Source organism: Chrysemys picta, chromosome 21 (genome assembly GCF_011386835.1).
Source record: "Chrysemys picta bellii isolate R12L10 chromosome 21, ASM1138683v2, whole genome shotgun sequence".
In the NCBI taxonomy this organism is placed as follows: Eukaryota; Metazoa; Chordata; order Testudines; family Emydidae; genus Chrysemys; species Chrysemys picta.
In genome coordinates, this window is record NC_088811.1 from 21,789,735 (window position 1) to 21,816,268 (window position 26,534).

Consider the following 26,534-nt stretch of genomic DNA (forward strand, 5'->3'; position numbering starts at 1 on the left):
CAGGATGGGCCCAGCTCCCAGGCTCTGCTGGGACCAGGGCCGGACACTAACCGTGGCGGGATGGGGCCGGCTCTCGGGGCTCTGTGGGGCCCAGGGCCGGGCACTAACCGTGGCGGGATGGGGCCGGCTCTCGGGGCTCTGTGGGGCCCAGGGCCGGGCACTAACCGTGGCGGGATGGGGCCGGCTCTCGGGGCTCTGTGGGGCCCAGGGCCGGGCACTAACCGTGGCGGGATGGGGCCGGCTCTCGGGGCTCTGTGGGGCCCAGGGCCGGGCACTAACCGTGGCGGGATGGGGCCGGCTCTCGGGGCTCTGTGGGGCCCAGGGCCGGGCACTAACCGTGGCGGGATGGGGCCGGCTCTAGGGGCTCTGTGGGGCCCAGGGCCGGGCACTAACCGTGGCGGGATGGGGCCGGCTCTAGGGGCTCTGTGGGGCCCAGGGCCGGGCACTAACCGTGGCGGGATGGGGCCGGCTCTGGGGGCTCTGTGGGGCCCAGGGCCGGGCACTAACCGTGGCGGGATGGGGCCGGCTCTCGGGGCTCTGCTGGGTCCTGCAGAGCCCAGGTGTGTTGCACGGGATGGGACCCTGGTGCGATTCTGCGCTGGGGAGCGGAGGAAGCAACACTCCCAGTTTTGGGATGAGCTGAGAGGATCATGGTCACTTGGGGAATTCCCATAAACCCCCCACCCAAGAAGGGAGGGAAGGTTCTAGTGATTGGAGCAGGGGAGGGGAGGGGGTCCATCACGCCGTGTGTGTGACCTTAGCTCGCTCCGTGTCTCGGTTTCCCTACCTCTCCATGTGAACGGGACGTACGAGCTGCCGTGCTGGCAGTGAAGAGCAGTGCGCCATGTGGAGTGAGCCAGTCCCGGCTGTGGCCGTTGGAGCGCTAGGGACACCGGAGCATGGGGCTGCCTTTGGGAGCTGACTGTTTCTCCTCTTGCCCCCAGGAGGCGCTCCTGCCATCCAGGCCCTGACCGCCGGCAAGTTCCGCTCAGGAATCACAGGGTGCATTAAAAACCTGGTGCTGAGCAGCGAGCGGCCCGGCCAGCCGCCACGGCAGCCCATTGACTTGCAGCATCACTCGGAGGCGGGAATTAACATGCAAGAGTGCCCCTCATAGGCTGGCCGCCGCCTGCCCCGCGTCCGCAGGCCAATCGTGGGACGTCGGCTGTTTTATTATTACGATGATTCATTTTTTTAAAGAAACCCAGAGGAAAATGGTGCTTCGCTGCTACCCCAAACCAGTGGGGGATGGGTTTGTTTGTGTGATTGGTGCGTGGCAGCAGGGGGGCAGCCACGCCTCCTGCCAGCCCCATGGGAACGCGGACCCTTCGGAACTGAGACGGTGGAGTCGACCCAACCGCACTGGGCCCGGGGCCATAGAGAGCCGGGAGCCCAACCCAGTGTCGGCCCTCGCTACGTCCTGCCCCACAAGGGCCCCACAGGATGGGGAGCTCACCCCTCTGCCTTCCGGCTTCAGTGCTCAGAGCATGTGCCCCCGAGCTGGGCGGGAAGGAGGGTGCCAGCTGGCTCTGCTGTGCCCCATGCCCGCCAAGGGACAGGGGGTCTGGGGAGAGGGGCAGACGGGGCATCGTTTCTCCTCTAGGGAGGGACGGGATCCACATTCATCCTCCAAAGTTAGGAGTGTGGGATCAAAGTCACAGCCTGCCTTGCAGTGGCACGCCTCACCCCACTCAGGGGGAATGGACAGGAGAGCCTGCCCCCTCTCTCCGGGAGCAGTGCGGGGGCAGGCAGGGGGCTCCCAGCCTGGTCACCCCTCCCACTCCATTTCATGGGCCAGCACTACAGGAGCCAGCAGGCCGGGGCAGGGGTTCCCGCCAGGATCTGTCTGTTTACACTGTAGCCATCCCCATTGCCTCAGCCAGGCTCCAGCCCCCGCACCACGGCTGCCCCAAGCCACTAGCTGGGCTGTCTCCCTAGATTATCACCTGGAGGGTCGTGCCCGTGGAGCAGGAGGACAGGGGCAGGCCCCGGGAGCCCATGCCTAAGGGCAGCCCCATGGCTCGCTCCAGGTGCTGGTGGCAGGAGCATCCCATGGCCAGAGGCTGCTACGTGTTCCTGTGGGCAGCCAGCAGACCCCCCCCCACCCCACCCAAAGATCATTCCTCCCCAGTCAGATGGGCGGACAGACGCAAGTGCCTTACTAGCAGCAGGACCCTCTGGGGTCCGGGCTGCCCCTATTCATCCAACAACCATTGGGCAGACCCTTAAAAGCTGCCCACCCATCCCCTGCCCTGCCTGGCGGGGGGTGTTTCCGGCTCTGGAGCCATCTGCTCACAGGACAATCTTCACTCACTGCTCTTGCCGGCTCTGCCAGGTCCAGATCTAAGCACTTGCCCAGGGCCGGGCCTTGTGAATCGCACCACCAACTGCACTGGCTGGAGCCTGCCCAGCATCACCGCTCCTTTTTCACCACCACCGTCACTTGGTGGGACAGAGACGACTCGGCCTAGGCAGCGGCAGGCCAGGCAGAACAGCCCACTGCAAACAGCCCTTTGCCCCAGCCCACCACCGGCTCCCTGAGCAGAACCGAGAGCTCCAAGGCACCTCCTCTAATGGAGCCCAGCAAATGTCACCTCTCTGCCTGGGTGACGTCCGGCCGCGGGGCGAGGCGCCAGCACATGCCACAGCTCCCGCTGCCGCTGCCTTGCATTGCCCTTCTGCCCAGGGCGGCTGCCACCCCAGAGAACAGCAGGGAGCCAGGCTGCTTGTGTTCCTGCCGTTCAGATGGCGCCCTGTTAACGCACCCAACCCCAGACCGCGTCCGACTTGTGCTGTTTCACTGGATTCCTATTAAACAACAAATAATGCCTGAGCTGGCTGTTGGAGGGTGAGCTGCGCCTCGCCCCATGTGTCTGTCTCGGGCACCTGCCAGCGGGGCCAAGAGTCAGACCCTGCTCGAAGGGAGGGTCAGACCCTGCTCGAAGGGCACAAGCCTGCAGGGGTCGACCCAGCCGCCCCCTGTGGCACTGGTGGGGTCATACCCCTCTCATGCCCCTGTGAGGGCAGGTTAGTGTCTCTGGCACCCCAGGGTGCTCTGGGGAAGGGGGGGGAGCAGCTACTATCTCACCGGGGGGCTTACCAGCCCCCAAATCAGCTGTGAGCTCCAGGCCCTTGGGATCAGGAGGATCTGGCCTGCCCTCCTGGCAGCCCCCAGGCACCTGCAGCCCCTGCCCAGATCCCAGGACCTCTGGCAGGAGTCTGGGCCTGACCTGCGGGGGTGTTTCCCCATCCTGGAGGGCCTGACTGCTGACGCCCTGTGTCCCCACACCCTCCCTGCGCTCTGCTCTCCTGGCCAGCGAAGACCCCTGGCGGGGGACCTGTCTGTGATGCAGGCCCCACGAGCAGCCAACCCCTGGCTTGGGGCATGGGATCATGGCCCCTGCTGGACCTGCCAGTCCTGCTTGCCCCCATCCCGAAGCCTACGTGGGGGAGCCCAGCTGCAGCTAGACGGAGCTGGTGGTGGTTGTGCAGGAGCTGGGGGAAAGCCCCAGGGCCCCTTTTGCAGAAGATGGGGGCTGGTCACTGTTCCTAAAAAAACCGTGCGGAACCAGATTGTCTGGGGCCCCATTGCTCTGCCTCGACCCGCCAGGGGGCAGGAGCACTGCATCGCACCAGCTTGGTGGCAAGGCAAGAGGGGCAGGGGCCTGGCCGCTGGCAGAACTGTCCCTGGGGCAGGCTGGAGGGGCCCAGTCATTGCGGTCCAAAGCTGGTGTTGGATTCTCCCTGAAAAGGCCCCGAGCCTGCTCCGCTCAGCCTGAACCAACTCAGGGATGGGGCTGCCCCACTGCACGGTGGGAGTGCCCCAGGGCGACAGGCCCAGACTGGTGCCTGGCTTCCCCGCCTCACCCAGGTCACGCAGGCTGCAGAGGGCAGTAGTGGCCATTGGTGTCAGCTGTCCTGAGGTTGGGAGCTGCCTGGGCCTGGTTTCCAGCGAGGCTGAATGCCAGCAGCTTCTGGGGTTGCAGAGGAGTTTGGGGGCTTGGAGCTGCTCCCAAATCTGGCCCTCGACACAGATGGGGCACCTGCAAAAGAAGGCGCCCCAAAGCAGCTGCATATGACAAAGGGGGCACAGTGCCCCAGGAAAGGGCCAGGCCTGGTCACCCCCAAAGCTCTTGCAGTAGCATGACCAGGCAGCACTAGTGATGCCCACCCTCCCTCCCCGCTTGCAGGGCTGGGCAGACACGGCTCCAAAGCAAAGGGCCGACTTGTTTTATTAGCTGTGGACAACCTGCTGGGCTCACGTCATGTGGAGGGACAACGTGTTTGGTGCAGCAGGTGTCACGACTAGGGTGACCAGACAGCAAGTATGAAAAATCGGGACAGGGGGTGGGGGGTAATAGAAGCCTATATAAGAAAAAGACCCAAAAATCGGGACTGTCCCTATAAAATCGGGACATCTGGTCACCCTAGTCACGACAACAATCACACGCAGAGAGCTGAGAGGGACTCAGCCTGCCCCCAGCAGCACGGTGCTTGGAGGCAAGGGGCAAATCCCCATTCAAGCCGGTGAATCAGTTGCTCCTTCCGTCACCTGCATTGCTCACTGGGACAACTCCAGGGCTCCCTAGCAGCCCTCTGGGCCCTTGTGTTTCGGAGGCTGCTGCCGCTGGGGGGCAAGCAGCTGAGCTGATCCATGGGAGGAGCGCGTGGGGCCTGGCCTGTCTATGGGAGTGAGCAGAGGAGGTATTGGGAGCTGCCCCGTCCTCTCCCCACCCCGCCCCCCCAGCTCGTATCCGCAGCCCGTCCTGCGATGACCCAAGCCAGCGGAGAGAATCTCTGTAGCACAGACAGGAAAGGTCGGATCCCTGCTCCTCCGGCCAGGGCGCGGATGGCGTAGCTGACATCAGATGGGCAGGTCGGCGCTGTGCTGCGGCGTGACTTTGCTGGAACAGCCATGGTTCCTGTGGGCACAGCTGTGGGGGCAGAGCTGGCACGAGGCCCACATGGAGTTGCAGCCAGGCAGGAACCGGCAGGCCCCGAGTCTCCAGACAAACCAGCCAGGGGACCAGCAGCACCAGAGCAGGAGGGCTGAGCCCACGCCCAGCCCCAGGAGGAGGTAGAGGGCCAGCAGGGAGCATGAGCTCCTCTCACCTGGAGAGGAAGGAAAAGGGCTGGGGCCAGTGAGTGCCAGGTGCCTCCCTTCTGCTCCCCAGCTCCGCTCTTCCCTCTACGTGCTGGAGCCAAAAGCAGACCACTCTGGCAAGCCTGCCCTGCCACAGGGTGGGCCAAGCCCTCAGTGCCACGGCCATGGGGCCACAAGGCCTGAGTTGCTGCCACCCTGCTCCTTCTGCAATGTGGTGCTAAGCCAGCTGCACTGCATGGGGGCACGAGACACCAGGGAACAGGGTGGACGCAGGCCCCAGGGGACAGCTGGTAACGCTGCATCAGGGTCCCAGGCGCTGGCCCATGGAGGGTCGCTGTAGGGGGGGGGGTGTTGGCAGCGGAATGGCGCAGGCTCCCGTTGCAGGGACCAGTGAGAGACACCAACTGATCTCCCACTCCCCTGCCGAGGGGCTGCTCCTAGAGCACACATACCCAGGCCTGTCATCACACACACAGCAACCTGGCATAGCACATGCGTACATGTGTCATTGCACCCACACGCACCAACCTGTTATTACAAATGCAGCCACCTCTCATTGCACATGCCGGCACATATCTCATAGCACAAGTACACATGCACCTCCGCTATTGCATACACCTGCACCCACCTGTTGTTGCACATTCCTGCATGCACATCTGTCATGGCACACACCTGTCATTGCACCCACACACACGTGTCATTGCACAGATATCATTGCATACGTACACACACAGCTGTTATTGCATATGCACACATGTAAACATGCAACTACCTGCCATTATACACCCATGCACATGTGTCATCGCACACATGCACACATGTCTGTCATTACACACACCTGTCATTACACGTGTCAGATGTTTGTCATTACACATGTACACACACACACCTGTTATTGCATACACATGCATGTCATTCCAAATATCTGTCATTACATACACATCATTGCATATAGACACACACACACACGTCTGTCATTACACATGTGCATACACCTGTCATTATACACACACATGCACCCACCTGTCTGTGCAAGCACCCACATGTCATCACACACACATCCAACTATCATTGGACATGCACACACACAACCACATATTTGCTATTGCACACACACCCATCTGTCATTGCCTATGAGCACAAGTGTCATCACACAAGTACACACTGTCATTGCACATGCACTCACATTGTTATTGCATATGTACATACATGCCTGTTATTGCACAGACACATTGCACATGTACACATCTGTCATTGCACACGTGCACCCACTTGTCATTACACACAACCACCTTCACACACACAAACACCTGTCATTACATGCGCACACATCATACATACACACACACCTGTCATTATAGATGCACGCACATGAATCATTGCACACATACACACCCACCTGCCTGTCATTATACACATGCACACGTCATCACACACGAGCACAAACATCTGTCATTATAGACACATCTCAGTGCACACACACACCTGTCATGACACAGTCTCATTGCACATGCACACGTTTGTCATTGCACATGTGTGTCATTGCACCTTCACACACATCTGTCATTGCACACGGACACATCCATCCATCATTACACAGGTGCACGTGTCATAACACGCTCACGTGTCTCATTGCACACATGCACAGCCACCTGTCATTACACACACGTCATCACACATGTCTGTTATGACACACATAGCTCTCATTGCACACACGCACGTACCCACACATCTGTCAATCCTTTTACAAAGTGCTGGGCAGATCAGAAGGTTTGGGCTCCCCCCAGGGCATGTCGCAGGGAAGGCTGGTCCAGTGGTTAGGGTACTGAGCTGGGACCTGGTTCAAGTCCCTTCCTGTATAGGGTGACCAGACAGCAAGTGTAAAAAATCGGGACGGGGGTGGGGGATAATAGGTGCCTATATAAGAAAAAGCCCCTATAAAATAGGGACATCTGGTCACCCTACCCCCGTGTGACCTTGGGTGCATAGGTGCCAACTCCATGGGTGCTCTGGGGCTCAAGCACCCACCAAAAATAACTAGGGGGTTCTCAGCACTCGCAGGACCTTTTGTGGGCTATGGTGCTTGAACCGTGCTCCCGCCCCTGCTCTGCACGCGCTCTGCCCTACCCCCACTTGGCCTCCCCCCCCCACCCTAAGGTCCTGCCCCCCACTCAGCCTCTTCCCCGATCACGTGGGGTGGGGAGAGGAGGAGGCAGAGCAGAGCACCCACCGGCACAAAGATGTCAGCGCCTGTGCGTGGGCGGGTCCCAGACCCTGGCCATGCCCCAGTCGCCGTCTGTACCATGGGGAACGGCCCAGCCCTGCCCCCAGCCATTAACAATGCCAGGCACGGAGCACATTTCTAGTCCAGGCCCGGGACTTTGCACTTGGACTTAGGTACCTGCTGCAGGCTCGTCCTGGGGCGCGGTGTCTGGGGCCAAGGGCTGGCTCTTCTCTGCCCCGCCACAGGCTGCCATGCAGGGGGTGACGTGGGCTGCAGGGCTGCTCGCAGGCTGGACAAATGCTGATGTGGGAGGGCGGCCTGCATGGGGGAGGGGAAGGGGGTGTAATTGCACCAACTGCCGGTGCAGGCGTCAGCCCAGCAAAGAGCCCCCAGGCCAGGAAAGCCCTTGGAGTGGAGCAGCCCTGAGCTCCCCCGTCCTCCCATCCAGAACACTCCCCTGTGCTCCCGAGTGCACCAGGCAGGATCAGGCCCATATTTTCCAGCCCTCTTATCCATTATCTGCTTTCTGGGGCGCTCCCTCTACCCCACCCCTGCCTGCCCTGCCCTGGGTTCTCCCCACCCACACTGACCTCTGCACGTGGCAGGGGGGTGGGCTGCCTGGTCCGAGCCATCCCCGCAGTTATCGATGCCCGTCCGGTCACACACCAGGCTCATGGGGATGCACTTGCTGTTCCGGCACTGGAAGTACGGCTCCTCGCTGCACTCGGACATGTTGAAGCCTGAAATGGACATGGCCAGCGCTGACAGCATGGCAGCTCCTGGTGCCTCGCACACCCCTGGGGGCAGCTAGTTTCACGCACTGGCATGGGTACGTGACTCAGTGGCCAAGAGGGGAATGTGATCAAGCGTCCAGGCTCCGGGGGATGAGGAGTTTAGGGTACAGGAGATGGCTCGGGGCTGGGGCAAGAGCTTGGGCTGCGGGCTCCGGGAGAGAGTTTGGGTGCAGGAGGGATTCTGAGCTGGGGCAGGGGGGTGAGGCACGGGAGGAGGTTTGGGGGTGGGGCAGCTGGGCGGCACTTACCTCAGGTGGCTCTCAGAAGAAGTCGGCATGTCCGGCTCCTAAGTAGAGGGGCCAGGGGTCTCCGTGTACTGCCTGCGCCTGCAGGCACCTCCCCTGCAGCTCCCATTGGCCGTGGTTCCTGGCCAATGGGAGCTGCAGAGCCGGCACTTGGGGCAGGGGCAGCACACAGAGCCCCCTGGTCACCCCAGTGCCTAGGAACCGGACATGCCAGCAGCTTTCGACAGCCACGCAGAGCCAGGTCAGGCCTGGAGCCTGCCTTAGCCCCGCTGCACCGACTGGACTTTTAGCGGCCTGGTCAGTGGTGCTGACCGGAGCCGCCAGGGTCCCTTTTCAACAGGGTGTTCCGGTCGAAAACTGGACACCTGGCAACCTTAGCCATGCCGCAGAGTTTCAGACCCAGGATCTCTGCAAGCTGGGCCCTGCAAGCAGGACGTTAACGCCCCACTAGCCACAGGTGAGCCTGCAGGGCCAGCCATGCCAAGAGGCTAAAGGACATGGCAGCACCCACTGCTCTGGAGAGGAGATGGCCTCTCCAGTCGTGGGGGGGAAGGCATCAGAGCAGCGGGGGTATCTGACCAGGGAGAATGGCCTATGGTTTCTCTTGGGACCCACTGGCTCTGGGGCCTGGCGGTGACCACTGAGAGCAGAGCCAGGCATTCACGCCACCAACGCCCAGCTCACTGGGGTCAGGGACAGGTCGCCACTGATCTCAGCAGGGCCATGAGTGCACCCTGGCTAAAGGGCTCTTTGCAGGGCCAGGAACCCTGTGTCTCAGAGCCGAGACAGTCGGCACGACCTGAAGACCTGAAATAGACTGGCCACAGTGGGCTCGGCTCTGCGGCGGCGGCAGGGGGCGGGGGGGGTGAGAGAGAGAGCTTGAGGTTGCATGTGAGAGTCCGTGCAACCTTGTGTGAGATTGTGGGTGTGGGTGTGTGCGCGCAGGTGTGTGTGTGCAGCTGTTCATGTGCAGCCTTGTGTGTGTGTAGGCATATGTGCAGCCTTGTGTGAGATGTGGTATGCGTGTGTGTGTGTGTGTGTGTGTGTGTGTGTGTGTGCGTGTGCGCGCGCGCAGCCTGTGTGAGACGGTGTATGTCCAGGAATATATGTGCAGCTGTCCATGTGGGGCATAGGCACACGGCAGTCTGTGTTCCAGGTGACTGTGGTGTCCCTGGCAAATAGGTGCATTTTCCCTGTGCTCTGATGAGTGTTCGGGGTGATGCGCTATCACACGCGCTTGCTGCCAAGTCCATGTCACTCCTGATCCACCCCCGCCCCCACTGCCCGTCATGTGGCCTTTTGAATCTGCACCCCCTGGGCATTCACGTGCCAGCCCTGCCTCTGCCCCCCACCTGCACCTGATCCAGCCACCCCGGGACAAGGCTCCTGTGAAGCCTGGCGGAGATTCAGGAGGTAGCACAAATACTCAGTTTATTTCCGCCACTGAAGCCTTTTGCCACATGTGCCCTGTCCCTGTGATGGCCAGTGACCAGGCCCCAGGGCACAGCTGGCAAGGGCCCCTATGCAGGTGTGGTGGGGGGCTGGGCAGCTGCTCTTTGGGCTGGACACTGTGGTTGGAGCTGGGCAGTCTGGCAAGGTCCTTTGGCTTGTGCCCCCTGCACGCATTGCCCCTCACCCAGACGGAAGGATGTAAAATCGCCCACGAAATCCACCCGGGGCTGCTGCCCCCGTGTCACCAAGCGCAGGGTCAAGTAGTTCCCGGTGGACAGGATGGGCCTGGGGATGCTCTTCCCACACAGCGGGAACCCCAGAGGCTCGGCGGCGCGACCTCTGCCATCATAGAATTGCACATACGATCCAGCATTACAGGGGTCCTGAAGCTCCCAGTCTCCACCGGATGAGGGCTGCCCAGGCCCCCTTTGGCTGGGCCGGGCGGTCTCTGGGGGCAGAGGCGCTCGGGTGGCGTTGGACGGGGGCCCGCCACTGGGGGCCAGGCGCAGCAGGCTGTACACCAAGAAGAAGCGGAACTGGAACTGGACTTTGTCTTTGGGCGACGCGGCCTGCATGGTGAGGGAGCAGTCCGTCCCCGTAGCCACGAAGTAGTAGCGCCGGGAGTCCCTGTGCGAATTGATAATCAGCCCGTCGTCTCTGATGGTCTGTCCACAAAAATCCACCAGGTTAACTGGGGTGGGGAGAGAGAGAAAGAGAGTCGCCATCCGAGCCCCTGAATCCCACTGCCTCTGTCCCTGCCTTGGGAGACGGCAAAGAATGCAAACAGCCCTGGGGTGGGAGCAGGCTCGTCCCGCCTAGCGCCCAGCTGCTCTAACAACGCGCACCAGCTCGGACAGCTGCAGCCTGCTCTGGGGACACAGACGCCGCCTTCCAGGGTTGCTCCTCTGACCCCCGATTGCCAGGATCCACAAACCCCACAGCAGGCAGGAAGGGTTAAAGAGCAGCTGTGGACTCAGGCAGCCCTGCCCTGCGCACCTATGACTGATGCCAGGTTTGGAGGAGCGGCTTTACCAGGGAGAAGCCCAGCTCAGAGGACCCAGCCCTGGGAGAGCATCAGGCCTCTACCCCTCAGCTCCCAGTGGGGAGCCGGGGAGCTGTCAGGCTCCTGCGCACAGTGGGTGCAGTACGATGGCCGGGTCTCTGGTGGGACAGGAGGCATGGTGCTGGGCTCTATTGCCATTAGTTTGGTTTTCATGCTTTGCTGTGGCCATAGGTGCTGGAACTAGGAGGGACTGGGGGGGCTGCCGCACCCCCGGCTTGAAGTGGTTTCCATCGTTACAGTTTGGTTCAAAGTCTCTCAGCACCCCCTCAACACTATAAAAACTGTTCCAGCCCCCCTGGCTGTGGCTGCGGCTGGGACCACGAGCCTGGCCCCAGCACCGGCTGGTGCAGGAAGTAGCGGAGGGAAGAAGGAAGTGGGTTGATGAGGCAGAAAACCCACTTGCTGCAGGGTGCCTGGGCTGGATCCAGGGTAGAGGCAGGGACTGGGTCCCTAGGCTCACCAAGGAGGTTGCGTGGAGGCCCCAGACACAGGGGCCAGAAGGACTAAGGGGCTGGACCTGGGGCAATGTCATGGCACTGCTGAATTAAGCTCTGGTTCATCCAAAAGGGCTGAGCGTAACCGTGGCCTGGCTGGAGGCCATGGGCGGATGGGACAGCCGGTCGCAGGGGCTATGGAGAGACAATACCCGGCAACACCGCCCCCAGCGACATGGCAGCATGTCAGCTTGCAAGGCACACCCCTGCAGAGGGGTAACAGCCCCCCAAGGTCACCATGGCTCCCAGGATGAAGTCTGTCTGGGGGGATAATCCCAGGGCTGCTGGGGGCTGGGCCAGCTGAGAGCAGGGGACTGGCAGACCACAAATCTCAGGCGGGGTTGTTGGCACTGGGGCTCGGGCAGTGATTTCACTGCCAGCTGAGACCCTGGCCCTGCTCCGTCTGGGGGGCACCAGGCTTGAGGGGCTGGTGGAAGCTGTTGTCCACAACAACCTGCACCAGTCATGCCTGCTGCTGCCCAACCCTCCAGTCAGGGAGAAGGGGTAGCAGGGAGGAGACCCCAGAGAACTACAGCTTTGACAAACCTTCCCAATACACAGACTGGAAGCAGTAATTTGCAAGATTTTGAACTGCAAAAAAAAACAAAACACTCCACAAAGAAACTGGAGATATTCAGGTATCATCTCGAATTTATGCCATGGGGAAACAGGCAGAGAATATCTTTAAATCTATTGACTTTACTGAAGACACAGTCACAAAGGATGACTATGAACAGGTTTTGGCTATGTTTGATGCATATTTTATACCTCAGAGAAATGTAGTTTATGAAAGAGCATGTTTTCACCAGAGAATTCAAAAACCAGGGGAAAATGTTGACTGTTTAAGAGTTCTGAATACATTGGCTGAAACCTGAGATTTGGGGAATGCAAAACAGGAAAACATCAGAGTCAGGCTGGTTATTGGGTTAACATATAAAAGCCTTTCACAGCAGCTACAGCTGAAGAGATTTAACCCCAGCCACAGCTATACAGAGAGCAAAGCAGTCAGAATTAGTCAAACAACAGGCCAAATGGTGGGGGGAACTTTGAAAAACCTGAAACTAGCTTAGAAGCTGCAAACAGACACTTGGGTGTATCATAAACCCCTGATGCCAGGAGAGAGAACTCCCAGGCTAAGAGGGACAAATTCCAGCCTAGTGCCCAAGGTGTGGAAAAAGTCGTGTCCCAAGAGATGATTCATGTCCAGCCAGAGGCGCATGGTGTAATATGTCCACGAAACATGGACATTTTGTGGCTGTTTGCCGCACCAAAGCAGTCAGGGAGTTGACTCATATTACAGACAATCAAGACGAGCCGTTGTTCTGGGATCTATCACTTGTGATGACACAGAACGTGCCTGGAGAGTGAAACGGACTATTCCGTTGGTGAGACTATTGACTTTAAAACTGACTCAGAGCGGACATCATCTCATCAGCAATTGCCTTCAACCCCTCCCAGAGCTGAATTTACCTGTCATAGCTCTGACTAGCCCTGGAGGATTCTGAGCTGCATGGGCCAGCTCACCACAGAACAACTTACAAAGACAAGAGCTTTGTGTTCAGAGTGTATGTGATCCAAGGACACAGACCAACAGCCTTCCCAGCCACAGCAGGGCAGCCGTGATGGGCCTAGTGAGAAAGGTGGACGAACTTGATGGAATATTTGGTGATATGTCTGAAAGAAGATCCAGTGCAAATGACCTTAAGAGGCAATGCTGAACCATACAGTGAGGGGTGAAAGGAACTTCGGACACTTACCGATACAGGGCCGGGGCTGCCTGGCCCGCACCAGCCCGCACCACCCGGGGCTCCAGTGGTGATTTAAGGCAGGGCTTTGGAGCGGAGCCTGGAGCTGGAGCACGGAGTAGCTCCGGAGCAGTGGAGCTGCAGGTTTTTGCTTGGAGCTGGAGCGGAGCTGGAGCACAGCTCCAAAGCCCAAATTTAAAGGGCCCGGTAGCAGCAGCAGCGTCCGCAGCCCAGGCCCTTTTAAATCACTGGCCCTGGGGCAGCTGCTCCCTTTGCCTCCCCTCCCCCCCACCCGTCAGTGGCCGGAGGGGGGGGGGGGTGAGGCAAAAGGGGCAGGGACGTTAAAACGCTGCAGGGTCCTTTGCCGCGGCAGTGCTTTAACATTGCTGCGCTCCCCCCATGCCTCCCTGTTGGTGGCCCTGCCAGTATGGATCCTACCAGCAGGGCTGCCGACGGGGGAGGCAGCGCTTTAATGTGGGGTGCATACAGGCCGGGTGCGGGGCCGGGGTCTACCCTCCTGCCACTGGTTGACTTCCTCCCCAAAGTGAAAGGAGCTGCAAGCTGGATGCCTCGAGTGGATTCTGGCAAATTCCGTTAGCCAAAGAAAGTGCTCAACTGACTACATTTATCAGACCCTTTGGGAGATTTTGCTTTCAAAGATCACCTGTTGGAATTGCCAGTGCACCTGAAATTTTCCAAAAATCAATGGCAGAATTGCTAACTAACACAAATGGAGTTGTAGTTTCCATGGACGATATTCTGATATCCTGTCCTCACAGCAGATGGTAACTGGCTCCTCACAGACAAAAGCTGGGCAGACACTCTGCTCCTCTCCTGATCCGTCAGTCCACTATGTCCAATGGAGCCATCGACTCACTCCCGCAGTGTCCTGTCCTGGAGGGGCTGTGCGTGGACCCTGCTTTAGACAAGGTTACTAAGGCCATCAAGCAGCTGTCCAGGGCCAAGTCTCTGCCCCTGGTTGTATTCCACTTAATGTGTACAAATGTGGAGGTGTTCACCTGGTCAGAAAACTCACCAGCTTTTTCAAGACAATATGGGAACAGGACACTGTGCCCCAGGAATACAAGGATGCCTTCATAGTCCAGCTGTACAAGAGGAAGGGACGCATACCTTGCTGTGAGAACCATCATGGAATCACACCACTGTCTATAATGGGAAGATCCTTGCAGTCCTCAGCAGGCTCATCTCTCACTTAGTGGATTCAGTGTATCCAGAGTCACAGTGTGGCTTTCGTCCTGGCCATGGCACCATGGACATGAGTTTGGCAGAGAAGGCTGGTGAACAGAACAAGGATCTGTACGTGGTGTTTGTTGGCCTGACCAAAGCCTTTGGCACAGTGAATTGCGAGGCGCTGTGGAAACGCCTTAATAATTTTGGCTGCCCAGAGAAGATGATTGCTGTCATCCACTCACTTCATGATGGCATAATGGGCAGGGATAGCTCAGTGGTTTGAGCATTGGCCTGCTAAACCCAGGGTTGTGAGTTCAATCCTTAAGGAGTCCATTTAGGGAACTGGGGTAAAAATCTGTCTGGGGATTGGACAAGAACCTCTTGAGGTCCCTTCCAACTCTGATCTTCTATGATCTATGACTCATCAGAAGCCTTCCCTGTCACCAATGGCAGTGGCTCTCAACCTGTCCAGACGACTGCCCCCCTGTCGGAGTTGGATTTGTCTAACCTATGCCATGTTTCACCTCACCTAAAAACTACTTGCTTACAAAACCAGACATAAAAATACAAGTGTCACAGCACACTGTTACTGACAAATGGCTTCCTTTCTCATTTCTACCAGGTAATTATAAAATAAATCAACTGGAATATAAATATTGTACTTCTATTTCAGTGTATAGTATATAGAGCAGTATAGATTTATGGAATTTTAGTTTGTACTGACTTCACTAGAGCTTTTTATGTAGCCTGTTGTAAAACTAGGCAAATCTCTAGATGAGTTGATGTCCCCCTGGAAGATCTCTGCGTACCCCTGATTGAGAATCACTGACCAACGGCACCAAACAAGGATGTGTAATGGCTCCAGCCCTCCTTGCCACTGTCTTTTCAGCCGTGCTCTTGATCACATTCCAGGACTTTGACAGAGGCTTAGACCTCTGGTTTATATTGGATGGGGGTCTAGTCAATCTACAGCGACTCAGGGCCTGCACCGAGGTCATTGAACAGCTACTAAGAGATCTGTTTGCTGACAACTGGGCTCTCACTGCACATGCACTCGAGGACATTCAGCTTATTGTGGACCACTCTGCCTATGCCTCAAAATGCTTCGGTTTCACAATCAGCCTGACAAAGGCAGAGGTCATGCACCAGCCAGCACCAGAGCACCGGCACCTTGATCCCATCCTCACAACTGACAACACACCCCTCAGCTCAATCAGGCAATTCTGCGGCCTGGGTAGTATGCTTTCCAGCAAGATCACTCAGCACCTGGCAAAGGCCAGCTTGGCATTTGGCAGGCTCACCCATGAACTGCAAAGGGAGCATGGAGTCTGCCTCAGAACCAAGATAAAAAACCTACCACTCTGTTGTACTCACCTCACTCTTCCCTGGGGCAACACACGGACATTCCACCGACGCCACATCAAACAGCTGAAGAGCTTCCACTACTGTGCCTAAGAGCCACCTGCAACATCTAGTGGCAGGCCAGGATCTCAGCACAGAGGCCACTGAGAGGTGCCGAATCCCTGCCGTCAAGAGAATGCTAATCAGCACTCAGCTTTGCTGGGTTGGACACGAGGTGTGCATGGAGGTTTCCCATATACCGAAAGCGGTGCTCTCCAGCCAGCTGAGGCAGGAACCTGCTGTAAGGCTCAACCCATCCTCATAAAAAGACACCTTGAAGGCCAACCTCAAAGCATGCAAGATAGACATTAAAACCTGGAAACTGGTTGCACTGGACAGACCCAGAGGGAGAGGTCTGTGCTATGAGGCCATGTCCACATTTGAGGAGTGGTGTGTGAGGTCTTTGCAGGGGAAGAGAACACGTCATTAGGCCAACACCTCAAAACTTCCCCTCAACAACAACTACACTTCCAAGACATAAGAATGCATTTGCAAATCCAGGATTGGACTCACTTTTCATGTAAGATGTCATAAAAACAAATAAACCCAGAACTTAGGTCACCACTAACTGAACACTCACCTATCAAAGCAACGAGAAAATCCATAAGACTCGGATAAGTGGAACTTCCATGGAAGTGAAGTCCTACACCTTATCAGGCAGTCTGGACTGAAGCTAAGAAGGAAAAGTGCATCTTCCACCTAACCCAAAGGAGTTTTTGAAACAAACAAAGAAAGATGGAATCAGTCCTAGCCCTGAGAAAGTAAAAGCAATTCTAGAATTGAATATAACAATCAATGTACCAAAACTGAGACGTATATTGGGGATGGTACAGTATGTTGGCCAATATCTATAAGAACTTTCTTCAGTGACAAAATCACTGAACGAACTGTTCAAGTTCAAGACATCTTGGCTATGGGGCCAAACCAAGAAATTGCGTTCAAAAAGGGAAAAGAAATAATCTCAACAGCTCTAGTTCTCAACTACGATGTGAACAAACCCACCCTGGTCAGTGCAGATGCAAGCACCTGTGGCCTAGTGGTGTATTGTTTTAACAACAGGCTCTGAGTGGAAACTAGTGCATTTTGCTCTCGCACACTTACAGAAGCAGAAAAACAGTATGAACAAGGAGTGCCTGGCAAGCATATGGCCATGTGAGAATTATTATAGATAGCTATGTGGACTGGATTCATTTACACTGATAACATAAACCACCTGTAACCCTCATAAATGGAAAAGATGTGGATCAAGCACCAATGAGATGCCAACCTGCATAGGCGCCCACTCTGTGGAGCACCCATGGGGAAAAAATGGTAGGTGCTTAGCACCCACTGGCAGCCATCTCCCCCCCCTTCCCTTCAGTGCCTCCCGCCTAGGGTGACCAGACGTCCCGATTTTATCAGGACTGTCCCGATATTTGCTCGTTTGTCCCGCGTCCCGACCAAACATCGGTTGGGACACTGGACAAACAAGCAATTTTTGCCCTCCGCTCCGACTCGCGCCCCCTCCCTCACCCGAACTCCGCCTCCTCCTTCCCCCATTGGATAGCTCCCCAAATCCCCACCCTGGCCCCACCCCCTCACTGCCCCATTGGATCCCTCCCCAAATCCCCGCCTCTTTCCGAAGCACGCCACATTCCTCCTCCCTCCCAGGCAAGCGCTGGAGGGAGGAGGCCCGGGGATGGCGGGGTGAGTCTGGCCTGGCCCTGGCCCGAGTGCAGGCAGGAGGGCGGGGCGGTACATGCAGGGGGGCAGCCCCGGGTCCGGCCTGGGGAACCGGCTCCCTACGCGCCCATGGGTAGGGGTGGGGGGGCAGCAGCTGCCCGTGTGGGGACTCTGGTTCCTCGGGGCTTCACCTCCGCCACGTGTGCCCCGGCCCCGGAGGGGTGTAGTTGGCGCCGGGTGCCAGGCACATGCCTGTTGGTGTCACTAGGCATAGCTACCAGGTAACCCAGGGGAGTGGAAGGCCAAAAGTGCCGATGAAGCTCTTCTGCTCTGGGCCTACCTGAACCACAGAACTCCATCTTGTGAACTCTCACCTACTTCTGTGCTAACGGCTTACGTGTTGAAGCAGAAATGTAAGGGTCAGTTTTTCTAGCAGGCAGCTGCTGTAAACAGGCCTTGCAAGGCCAAGAGATAAGCAGACGAATGGGAACTTTTCTAATTGTAACTGTGCTACAGGAGGGAGGGGAGGGAGGGGTAAGAAGGAGTAACAGAACAAAGGCTTACACAGAAACAGCTTGGAATATAAAAGGGAAAATTTGTTTGTATTTGTTGCACTTGATTTGAGACATGCTGGTCTCCTAGTGCCATTTCAGAGCTCTGAAATAAACTTGGCTTGCTTTCTCCCCTCGGTGTCTTTATTGGTGCCAAGCACACCAGGCAACGAACCCTGTTTGCCATCTCGGGGCCCAGTTCTGGGCAGGCAACATGCCTCTGCCTGACATGCGGCGAGGGAGAGGCGGAGGAGCGGCTGGAAGGGCCGGTTGGGCTGCGGCTCCGCCGCGGTGCTGGGGATAATTAGAATCTGTGAGTCTGTCTGCCTCTGGGGAGCAGGGCGGGGGGAGCAATGCGTGCCTGGCTGGGTGTGCGACCCTAGGTGAGGAGATCCCGTCCCGTGATGCTTGGGCGAGTCCCGGCCTGGGGGCCACGGCAAGGTCCCGCTTCTCCAGCGGGGTGTAGCCCAGTGGCGTGAAGGTCGCTACAGCTTCGCACTCCTGGGCCCGCGGGGAGCTGGAGCCCGCCAGGGAAGGGGCTGCCCCACGCTGGCGCACCCGCGGCCAGCCCAGGCCAGTCTCTGCGCAGGGACTTGGCGGGGGCGCTCCCCCTGTTCATGCCCATCTCCGTGGCCTCGGGGTGTCAGTCTTCAGGCTCCGGGCGGGGGTTGTTGCGTCCCGGGAGCCGCTGTTTACATCTGCGTGTGGCCAGCACCAGCCTAGGCGCTTCCTGCTTGCTCTTGCTTTTTTTTTTTTTCCCTCCCCACCAGCTTTTTTATTTTTTGGCTCTCCTCCCGCATCCCGATATTTCGCCTCTGTGATCTGGTCACCCTACTCCCGCCCATCGGCAGCCCCACCAATCATCACTTCCCCCTCCCTCCCAGCCCCTCCTACCTGCCATGGAATAGCTGTTCTGTAGCATGTAGGAGGTGCTGGGAGGGATGGGCGAGGAGCGAGTGCTAGGTGTGCTTGGGGGAGCGGGTGGAATGGGGTGGGAAGAGGCAGGGTGGGGGTTGGGGGAAGGGGTGGAGTGGAGGCGGGGCCTGGGGCAGAGCTGGAGGGAGGGGGGTCAAGCACCCCCCAGCACATTAGAAAGTTGGCTCTTCTGTCAACCTATATTGCTAAGGTTAATGCAATTTAACCTAAATTGTTAAATACATTCCAGGAAAAAATCTGGTAATAGCAGACACTCTGTCAGAAGCCCAGCATTGTTCTCAACTCCCCTGAACTACGTCAAGGCGCATATAGACCAATGTCAGAAAAGAGACTAGCTGCAGACTTATGCACATTCAGAGGACATCACTATCTGGTCATTGTGGACTATTTTTCCAGGAATATAGAAATAATGTACTTGAAAGACATAACAATGTCATCGAGAAACTGAAGTGCACTTTTGCTCACTTTGGGATTCCAGAACAACTAGTGATGGATAATGGACCACAATTCACAGCAGCAGAATTTATGTAATTCCAAATGAAATATAATTTTGATCATATTATTAGCTGCCCACATTACCCACAAGCGAATGGAGAGGCTGAGAGAGATGTACAGACAGCCAAGAAAATCCTACAGCAGGAAGATCCAATCCTTGTTCCTCGGAGTTACAGATCAATGCCAAGAGCAGCTACTGGATATAGTCCAACATGACTTCTGATGGGAAGACAACTCCGAATTACTGTTCCAACTTTGGAAAAGAATCTAGCTCCAAAGTGGCCAGACATGAAGAGAGGAGCCAAACAGGATAAAGGAGCTAAAGAACATTTTTACAACAGATATCACTCAGAGAACAGCCAGGTCTAAAATGTGGTGACCATGTTCATATCAAATTGGATGCAGAAAAAGAATGGACAACTCCAGCTGTTGCGAAGAAAAATAATTCAGCACCCAGATCACAAGTGATCGAGCTGACAATGTAGCGTTCAACAAACCATCAACATATGCAGTTTGTTCCTCAAAGAACAATCAACAAAGCAAACTCTACAGCTGGTAGATGCAGAACAAGTAGACGAGGACTCAAGGATTCCAATATAGCCAGTTATTGCAACTAATGGACAGCCAGATGACCAAGTCGTTATGCATTCCGGTTGTGTAATTAGAAACCAGTACAATTCAGAGACGCTGATCCGTACTGAACATCAAAGACAGCGCGACAGTGTAAATACTGTAGCTGGTAGGAATGTAGAACTTACAGGGGGAGATGTGATTGGACGCTAAACTGTATCACACTATTCAGCCACTAGATGGCACTGTGTGAGACATACTTTATTTAAGCTAACCTTAGCAGTACCTGGCGAGTGTTAAAGGCTCTAAGGACGAACACAGCTGGGGTATAAGCATGCTCTGTGCCCAGCCCACATCTGGTTCCGAAGAACATGATAAGGGGTATCTCAATGGCTTGAATTAGAGTAGCTTTAGTGATCCCTCCCCTGCCACTTCACAGAGCCATGGATTTTTCAAAGAACCTCACCCAATGACTTCTGCATCTCGCTCATTGCCTTTGCTGGAGATCTGGCTTCACTTGCCCACAATCAGTTAAGTCTGTGTGTGGTTCTGAGCAACCTCTCTTGCACAGTGCATCTCTGCAAGCCTTTGACCCTCCTCCCCCACTGCCCCTCCCCATGGAGACCTAGAAAGCTCACAGACATTTAACACAGGAGTTCCTAGGAGGCCCACAAGGTTGGAATCTGAGTGCACACACAACTTGTGTATTTACATTGTTCCCAGACTCTGCAGAGGGCCTCACTCCTCCAGTCCTGTTTTCCCAGCAAGCAAATTTAAAAAAATAACAATGGGGTCACTTTCCTTTCTGAGTAAAAGCAGTAGAGCTTTGCCAATTAAAATAAGTCCCCTTTGGAAATAATTCCATCCCAGCATTAGTCATACTCTGCTCCCCAGGAGCAGGCAGGCTCTGCACCACATGCTGCTGAGGGATTATTTTTCACCATTTAAAAATATTTTTAACTTGTTCATATATGATCAACCCTACAATAACAAATCAGCGTGCCCTTTCCACTGCTCATGACCAACTCAGTGATAACAAAAGAGCATGCACAGCCTGGAACTCAGCAGCAGCAACCCTACAATAACAAACCACCCCATCTTCTTCCATTTCACTAGTAATGTCCCATGTGGAACTGTATCAAATGTTTCCCTTTGTCTACAAAATCAGTTATCTTCTCAAAGAAAGAGGTCAGGCTGGTCTGGCATGATCTATCTATCATAAAACCATGTTGTAGTTTATCCCAGTTACCATTTACCTCTATGTCCTTAACCACGCTCTCTTTCAGACTTTGTTCCAAGACTTTGCATACAACTGAGGTCAAACTAATGGGTCACTTTTTTTCCTTCTCTTAAATATAGAAACTAAATTTGCAATTCTCCAGTGGGTCGTGGTTGTGCTGACACCACGGTTACAGTCTACTGGACTGTTCTTGGCCTCCCAACAGTGTTGCCCAATGGCCAGAGTCAAAGCGGCAGCTCTTGGGTTTGGGCTATGTGGCCTAATGGCCCAAGACAGTATGGCCGCCCACAAGCACAGGGCCATGTGGCCTACTGGCCGGAGTCAATATATTGACCCTCAGGTGTAGGGCTGCATGTCCTAGTTGCCAGAGTCAATAGAGCGGCCCTTGAGTGCAGGGCGGCCTGGCCTAGTGGCAAGAGTCAATATAGCAGCCATTGAGTGCAGGGCTGTGTGGCCTAGTGGCCGGAGTCAACACAATGGCTCTTGAGTGCAGGGCAGCGTAGCCTAATGACTACAGTCAATACAGCAGCCCTTGAGTGCAGGGCAGAACAGCCTAATGGCAAAATCCAGGGGCTGCCACTAAAGGGGGGGTAGGGTCGGGATAGGGGGACCAGGCCCACCCAACTCCACCGGGTCCTGACCCAGGGCCCTAACAGTGGCAGAGTGGTCCGCCACTGGGTCAGCAGGGAATCCACCCGCAACATGCTGACCTTACACAGGTGGGAGATACCACTCACTCCACCTCCTGGGTCACTTCCTACCGGGCTTTCTGAAGCTTCAGTCCAGATGGTATCATGGTCTCCGGGCTCCTCAGCACATGCGACTCCCTGAGACTCTGACTCCAGCCAGTTAACTGTAGGCAACAGGTCTCCAGTTTGGGTCTCCAGCTCTCGCAGGCAAGGGCTGTAATGACTCCTGGGCTAGAGCCTCCACCAAGCACCTTCCTTCTTGGCAGTCAACCCAGACGGAGCTTGGCTACTCTCCTTTATACTAGCACAGCAGTTGGAGCAAGCCCAGCAGGGTCTGCCCATAGTGTGGGATTAAGCCTTTCCTGTCTAGTGTTGGGTATGCACACCCCACCACATCCAGTCAGAGAGTCTGAGTCCCAAGTTTATGGATTTATTAAAAGCCCTTGCTATTGGGATTGCAATTTCATGTGCCAATTTCTTTAATGTTCTTGGATGGAGATTATCTGGGCCCGCGATTTAGTCCCATTAAGCTGTTTGAGTTTGACTTCCACCTTGGATGTGTAATTTCTACTTCCATATCCTCATTCCCATTAGCCACCCATCCACTGCCCCCAAGCTCCTCATTTGCCTTATTATAAACTGAGACAAAATATTTGTTTAGGCATTGGGCCAGGCCTAGATTATCTTTAATCTCCACCCCATCCTCAGTGCTTAGTGGTCCCATTTCTTCTTTCCTTGTTTTCATGTTATTGATATGACTGTAGAACTTTTCACTATTGGTTTTAATTTCCATTGCAAGGTCCAACTCTGCTTAGCTTTTGGCAGTTCTCACTTTATCCCTACACTCTCTGACCTCCAAGAGGTAGTTTTCCTTGCTGATCCATCCCATCTTCCATTCCTTTCAGGCATTCTACTTTCTCTTAATCACCTGTTTGAGATGTTTCAGAGTAGCAGTCGTGTTAGTCTGTATCCACAAAAAGAACAGGAGTACTTGTGGCACCTTAGAGAATTTATTTGAGCATAAGCTTTCGTGGGCTACAGCCCACTTCATCGGATGCATAGAATGGAAAGTGTGTTCCGATGAAGTGGTCTGTAGCCCACAAAAGCTTATGCTCAAATAAATTTGTTACTCTCTAAGGTGCCACAAGTACTCCTGTTCTTTTTGAGATGCTTGCTCATCCAGTTTGGGCTGCAAACTTTCCTTAGGGATTTTTCCTCCTTGCTTGAGCTGCAGGCTTCAGATAGTTGGACTTAAAGAAATTCCAAGCCTCCTCCACATTGAGATCCTTGAGTTCTTCTTGAAGATGTGTTGCTCATGTCCATTCCAATGTAGGTGTGTGTTCGCCCGGAGCACCACCACTGGAAAGTTTTTCCCTCAGTGGTATCCGTTGGGTTGGCTCTGGTGCCCCCAGGAGTTGCGTCCTCATGGTGTTGGTATAAAGGATCCTGCCACCTTGCCACCCCCTCAGTTACTTCTTACTGCCTGTGATAGTCGCTGGAACTGCTATTTTCCCTGAGTTTTTCCACAAGTATTTCTTAGTGAACTTTGCTTATTTACTGTACATAATTCTTTTTGTAGTGTTTAAGTTTCAGTTAGTTAGTAAGTTAGTTAGCTGACCCCGCTTACTGGGTGTGATGCTGTACGGAATATGGGTGACCATTTAGAATATGATTGATACCAATATTACAATATTGCAATGAATCTTACAAAATATGCCATGTAAGGTTAAATATGATAATCAAGTTTGTATCATCTTCGTAGTGCGAGTTATAAATGTGTGGTATATTTGTATATCAAACTTGTGCTGTGTTTCTGAGTGACACTCCAGATTGGCATTGGCATTATCCAGCCTGCTTGATGGCCTATCAAGGGCAATCAGCCATACAATGAACCCATTGAGAGAAGCCAGGGGCTACAACTATGAGTCAGCAGGACACCTAGGGTCATGCCTGTGGACAGGGGACTCCCAAGTGTTTTTCCAGGCCCATGTGCTGTGAGCTTGTGTTTGGGACAGAGGACGTACAAGCCACATGGCAAAGGATAGAAAAGATGCATCTTCTCTATTTTGTCTTCAGAGGTAAGAAGCCGGATTGAAGTAACTTCTCTACAAACCGAAGCTCTGAACACAGGACTGATAGACCCATCCAAGCTGTGGATGTGTTCCAGAGGGTCTTTCAAGCTAGCAAACTCACCAATGCTGCTAAGATCCTGATATATGGACTCTGAAGTCTTATGTATGTATCTGATGGCTTTGACCATTTAACAACTCTCTTCTCGTTCTTTTCTTATAAACCTTTAGTTTTAGTTACTAAAGGATTGGCTGGCAACATGATATTTCAGGTAAGATCCAAACTAATATTGACCTGGTAACGTGGCTGGCCTTTGGGGATCAGAAGAATATTTTATAGAGTGTGACAAAGCTCTGTCCTTGTCTCCGTGGGTCCTGCGTTTCCTGACGGATTTCGCTAGCCTCAGAGGCTCACTGTGACCCTCCCCTTAACCCGTCTCGCTCTAGAGACAAGGGTCACAGTCTAATGAGCCATTTTCATCATAAGCCAGCAAGGGAGGTGAGGAGAAGCAACCCTCCCTTGCACAGTCTCTGTTGTCTCCCAGTCTCAGTGATTAATCAGGGGGCAAACGGGGGAGCCTGGGCCTGCCCTCTACTCCAGTCTCCAGCCCAGGGACCCTAATAGTATCAGCTATGGTAGCTGACCTTTTATGAACAGGACATGTACAATTCCTTGGGCTACTTCCCCACAGTAGCCCTCACTTCCTCAAGCTCCACTTCACCCTTACCTCAGGGCCTTCTACCTAGTATGGTGTATACAGCTCAGTCTCTCCAACAGCACAACTTCTCAGCTCCTGACACACGCACTCACCTGAATGACTGGGAGGCTTTTTAACTAGTTTCAGCCAGCCCCTGACTGGCTTCAGGTGTCCCAATCAACCTAGCAATCTCCACTGCCTTCTGGAAAGATCTTAATTGGCCCCAGGTGCCTTAATTGACCTGGAGCAGCTGCCATTTACTTATTCTGGTACCAGGGATTTGTTTAACCTGGGGCTAATATATCTATCTCCCATTACTTTTCTATAGCCATCTGGCCTTGCCCCGTCACAATAGTGAGCAGAATTTTTTAAATAACTCCTCACCTTACTGGATCTATTTGTTGATTGGGAGCCAGAGAACTGAAATGCAATAAAGGGGGCTGGATGATTTCTATTTTTTAGCTTCTTGATAACCAATGTGGGGAATCAGGAGCACAGTTTGTGACTGGTTGGTGAATCTAACTACAGTATTAACCTCCAGTTCTGGGGGAATCTGCTCTCCTTTTGCAGCCTGTCCTGACCTTGGCATTTTCAGCGTGGGCACCTCGGGTCACAGCAGGGTTAGCCCGAACCTGGTGCCGGGGTATGCCTCGATCCCTGGGGTTTAAGACGTGTGTTGTGCCATAAGCCGATGCCGGTTAGTGACCCACAATCCAGCTGCCTCAAGTGTCCGAGGGAGGCCCACATGCAGGAGTATTGCAGGATTTGCAAGGGCTTCAGGCCCCAAACGAAGAAGGACAGGGATACCAGACTGAAGTTCCTCCTTATGAAGGCAGCGCTTTGTCCTCCTTCAGAGCTGAGTCACACTGACCCGGCACCAAGCACCCCAGCATTTCTAAGGGAGGTGCAGCGCTGTTCTGCTTCTCCGGTGCTGAGGAAGGACTCTGCTTCTATGTTCCAGGACTCCTGGCACCGAAAGTCATCCCTGGTGCCAAGGAAGACAACGCCAGAGGATCCCCATTTGAACCGCTTGCAACATGCTCTCAGCTCTACCTATCCTGGAAGGTGGCCTTCCTGGGCACCATTACTTCTGCCAGAAGGGTCTCAGAGATCAAAGCTCTTACTTCAGAATCACTGTACATGGTCTTCTTCAATGACAAGTTTCAGCTATGGCTGCACCCGCCTTCCTACCAAAGGTGGTCTCACAATTCCATCGTAACCAGGTTATCTTCCTACCAGTCTTCTATCTGACGCCACGTGCTAACAGGGAGGAACAGAGACTCCACTCACGGGATATTAAGTGTGCACTAGTCTTTTACATAAAAAGAATTCAACCTTTTGAGACATGCACTCAGCTTTTAGTAGCCATTGCAGACAGAATTATAGGCCGCCCAGTCTCAGTCCAGAGAATTTCATTGTGGATCACTTCCTGTATCCATACATGATATGACCTGGCAAAGGTCCCAGTTCCTCCGCTGACAGCCCATTCTACAAGGGCTCAAGCATCAGAGGTGGCATTTGTGGGGCAGGTTCCAATTCAGGCAGGGTCGGTGTAACCACTAGGCCAACTAGGCAGCTGCATAGGGTGCCAAGATTTGGGAGTGCCAAAAAGCAAGCCGTGGGAAGAGCATCCCCAGCTCCTGTGGGGCCGTGTGCGCCTGTGGCCACGTGGGGGCGGGGGCTGACCGTGGGGAGGGGCGAGGCAGGCTGTGGAGCCAGTACCAGATTTACCATAGCGCCACTGGTGCCATGGCGCCAGGCCCATGGTCCAAAGGGGCCCCGGCCAGGCCCGCTCGTCTCCATCTCCCCCCCCCCCCCCGCCGTTGGGGCAGAAGCTTAGTGCTGCCGGCTCCTGCTGCAGCAGGGCAGGCTCTGCCGGCAGCCAAGCTCATCCCCCGCCTCTTCCCCCAG

At 55.1% G+C, this 26,534-nt stretch overlaps 2 protein-coding genes across 10 annotated transcripts in view; one reads left to right on the forward strand and one right to left on the reverse strand.

Moving 5' to 3' along the window:
* HSPG2 (heparan sulfate proteoglycan 2) overlaps nt 1–2,833 on the forward strand; it is a 171,952-nt gene extending 169,119 nt beyond the window's left edge. For all 7 annotated transcript variants that reach the window (XM_065574961.1, XM_065574963.1, XM_065574960.1 and 4 more), the window contains one exon: nt 945–2,833. In XM_065574961.1, the coding sequence (XP_065431033.1) occupies nt 945–1,117 (173 nt within the window). In that variant the 3' untranslated portion in view covers nt 1,118–2,833. The remainder of the gene's footprint in view (nt 1–944) is intronic.
* Nucleotides 2,834–4,436: 1,603 nt separating this feature from the next.
* The window catches only part of LDLRAD2 (low density lipoprotein receptor class A domain containing 2), a 37,179-nt gene continuing 15,081 nt past the window's right edge, over nt 4,437–26,534 (reverse strand). Inside the window, exons 2-5 of one of the 3 annotated variants that reach the window (XM_065574967.1) lie at nt 10,004–10,510; nt 7,919–8,068; nt 7,506–7,646; nt 4,437–4,948 (exon numbers count right to left, since the gene is read on the reverse strand). In XM_065574967.1, the coding sequence (XP_065431039.1) occupies nt 4,533–4,948; nt 7,506–7,646; nt 7,919–8,068; nt 10,004–10,510 (1,214 nt within the window). In that variant the 3' untranslated portion in view covers nt 4,437–4,532. Of the gene's footprint in view, nt 5,133–7,505; nt 7,647–7,918; nt 8,069–10,003; nt 10,511–26,534 lie in introns of all 3 variants that reach the window. The other 2 variants (XM_065574966.1, XM_042856245.2) reach the window with 2 other exon arrangements.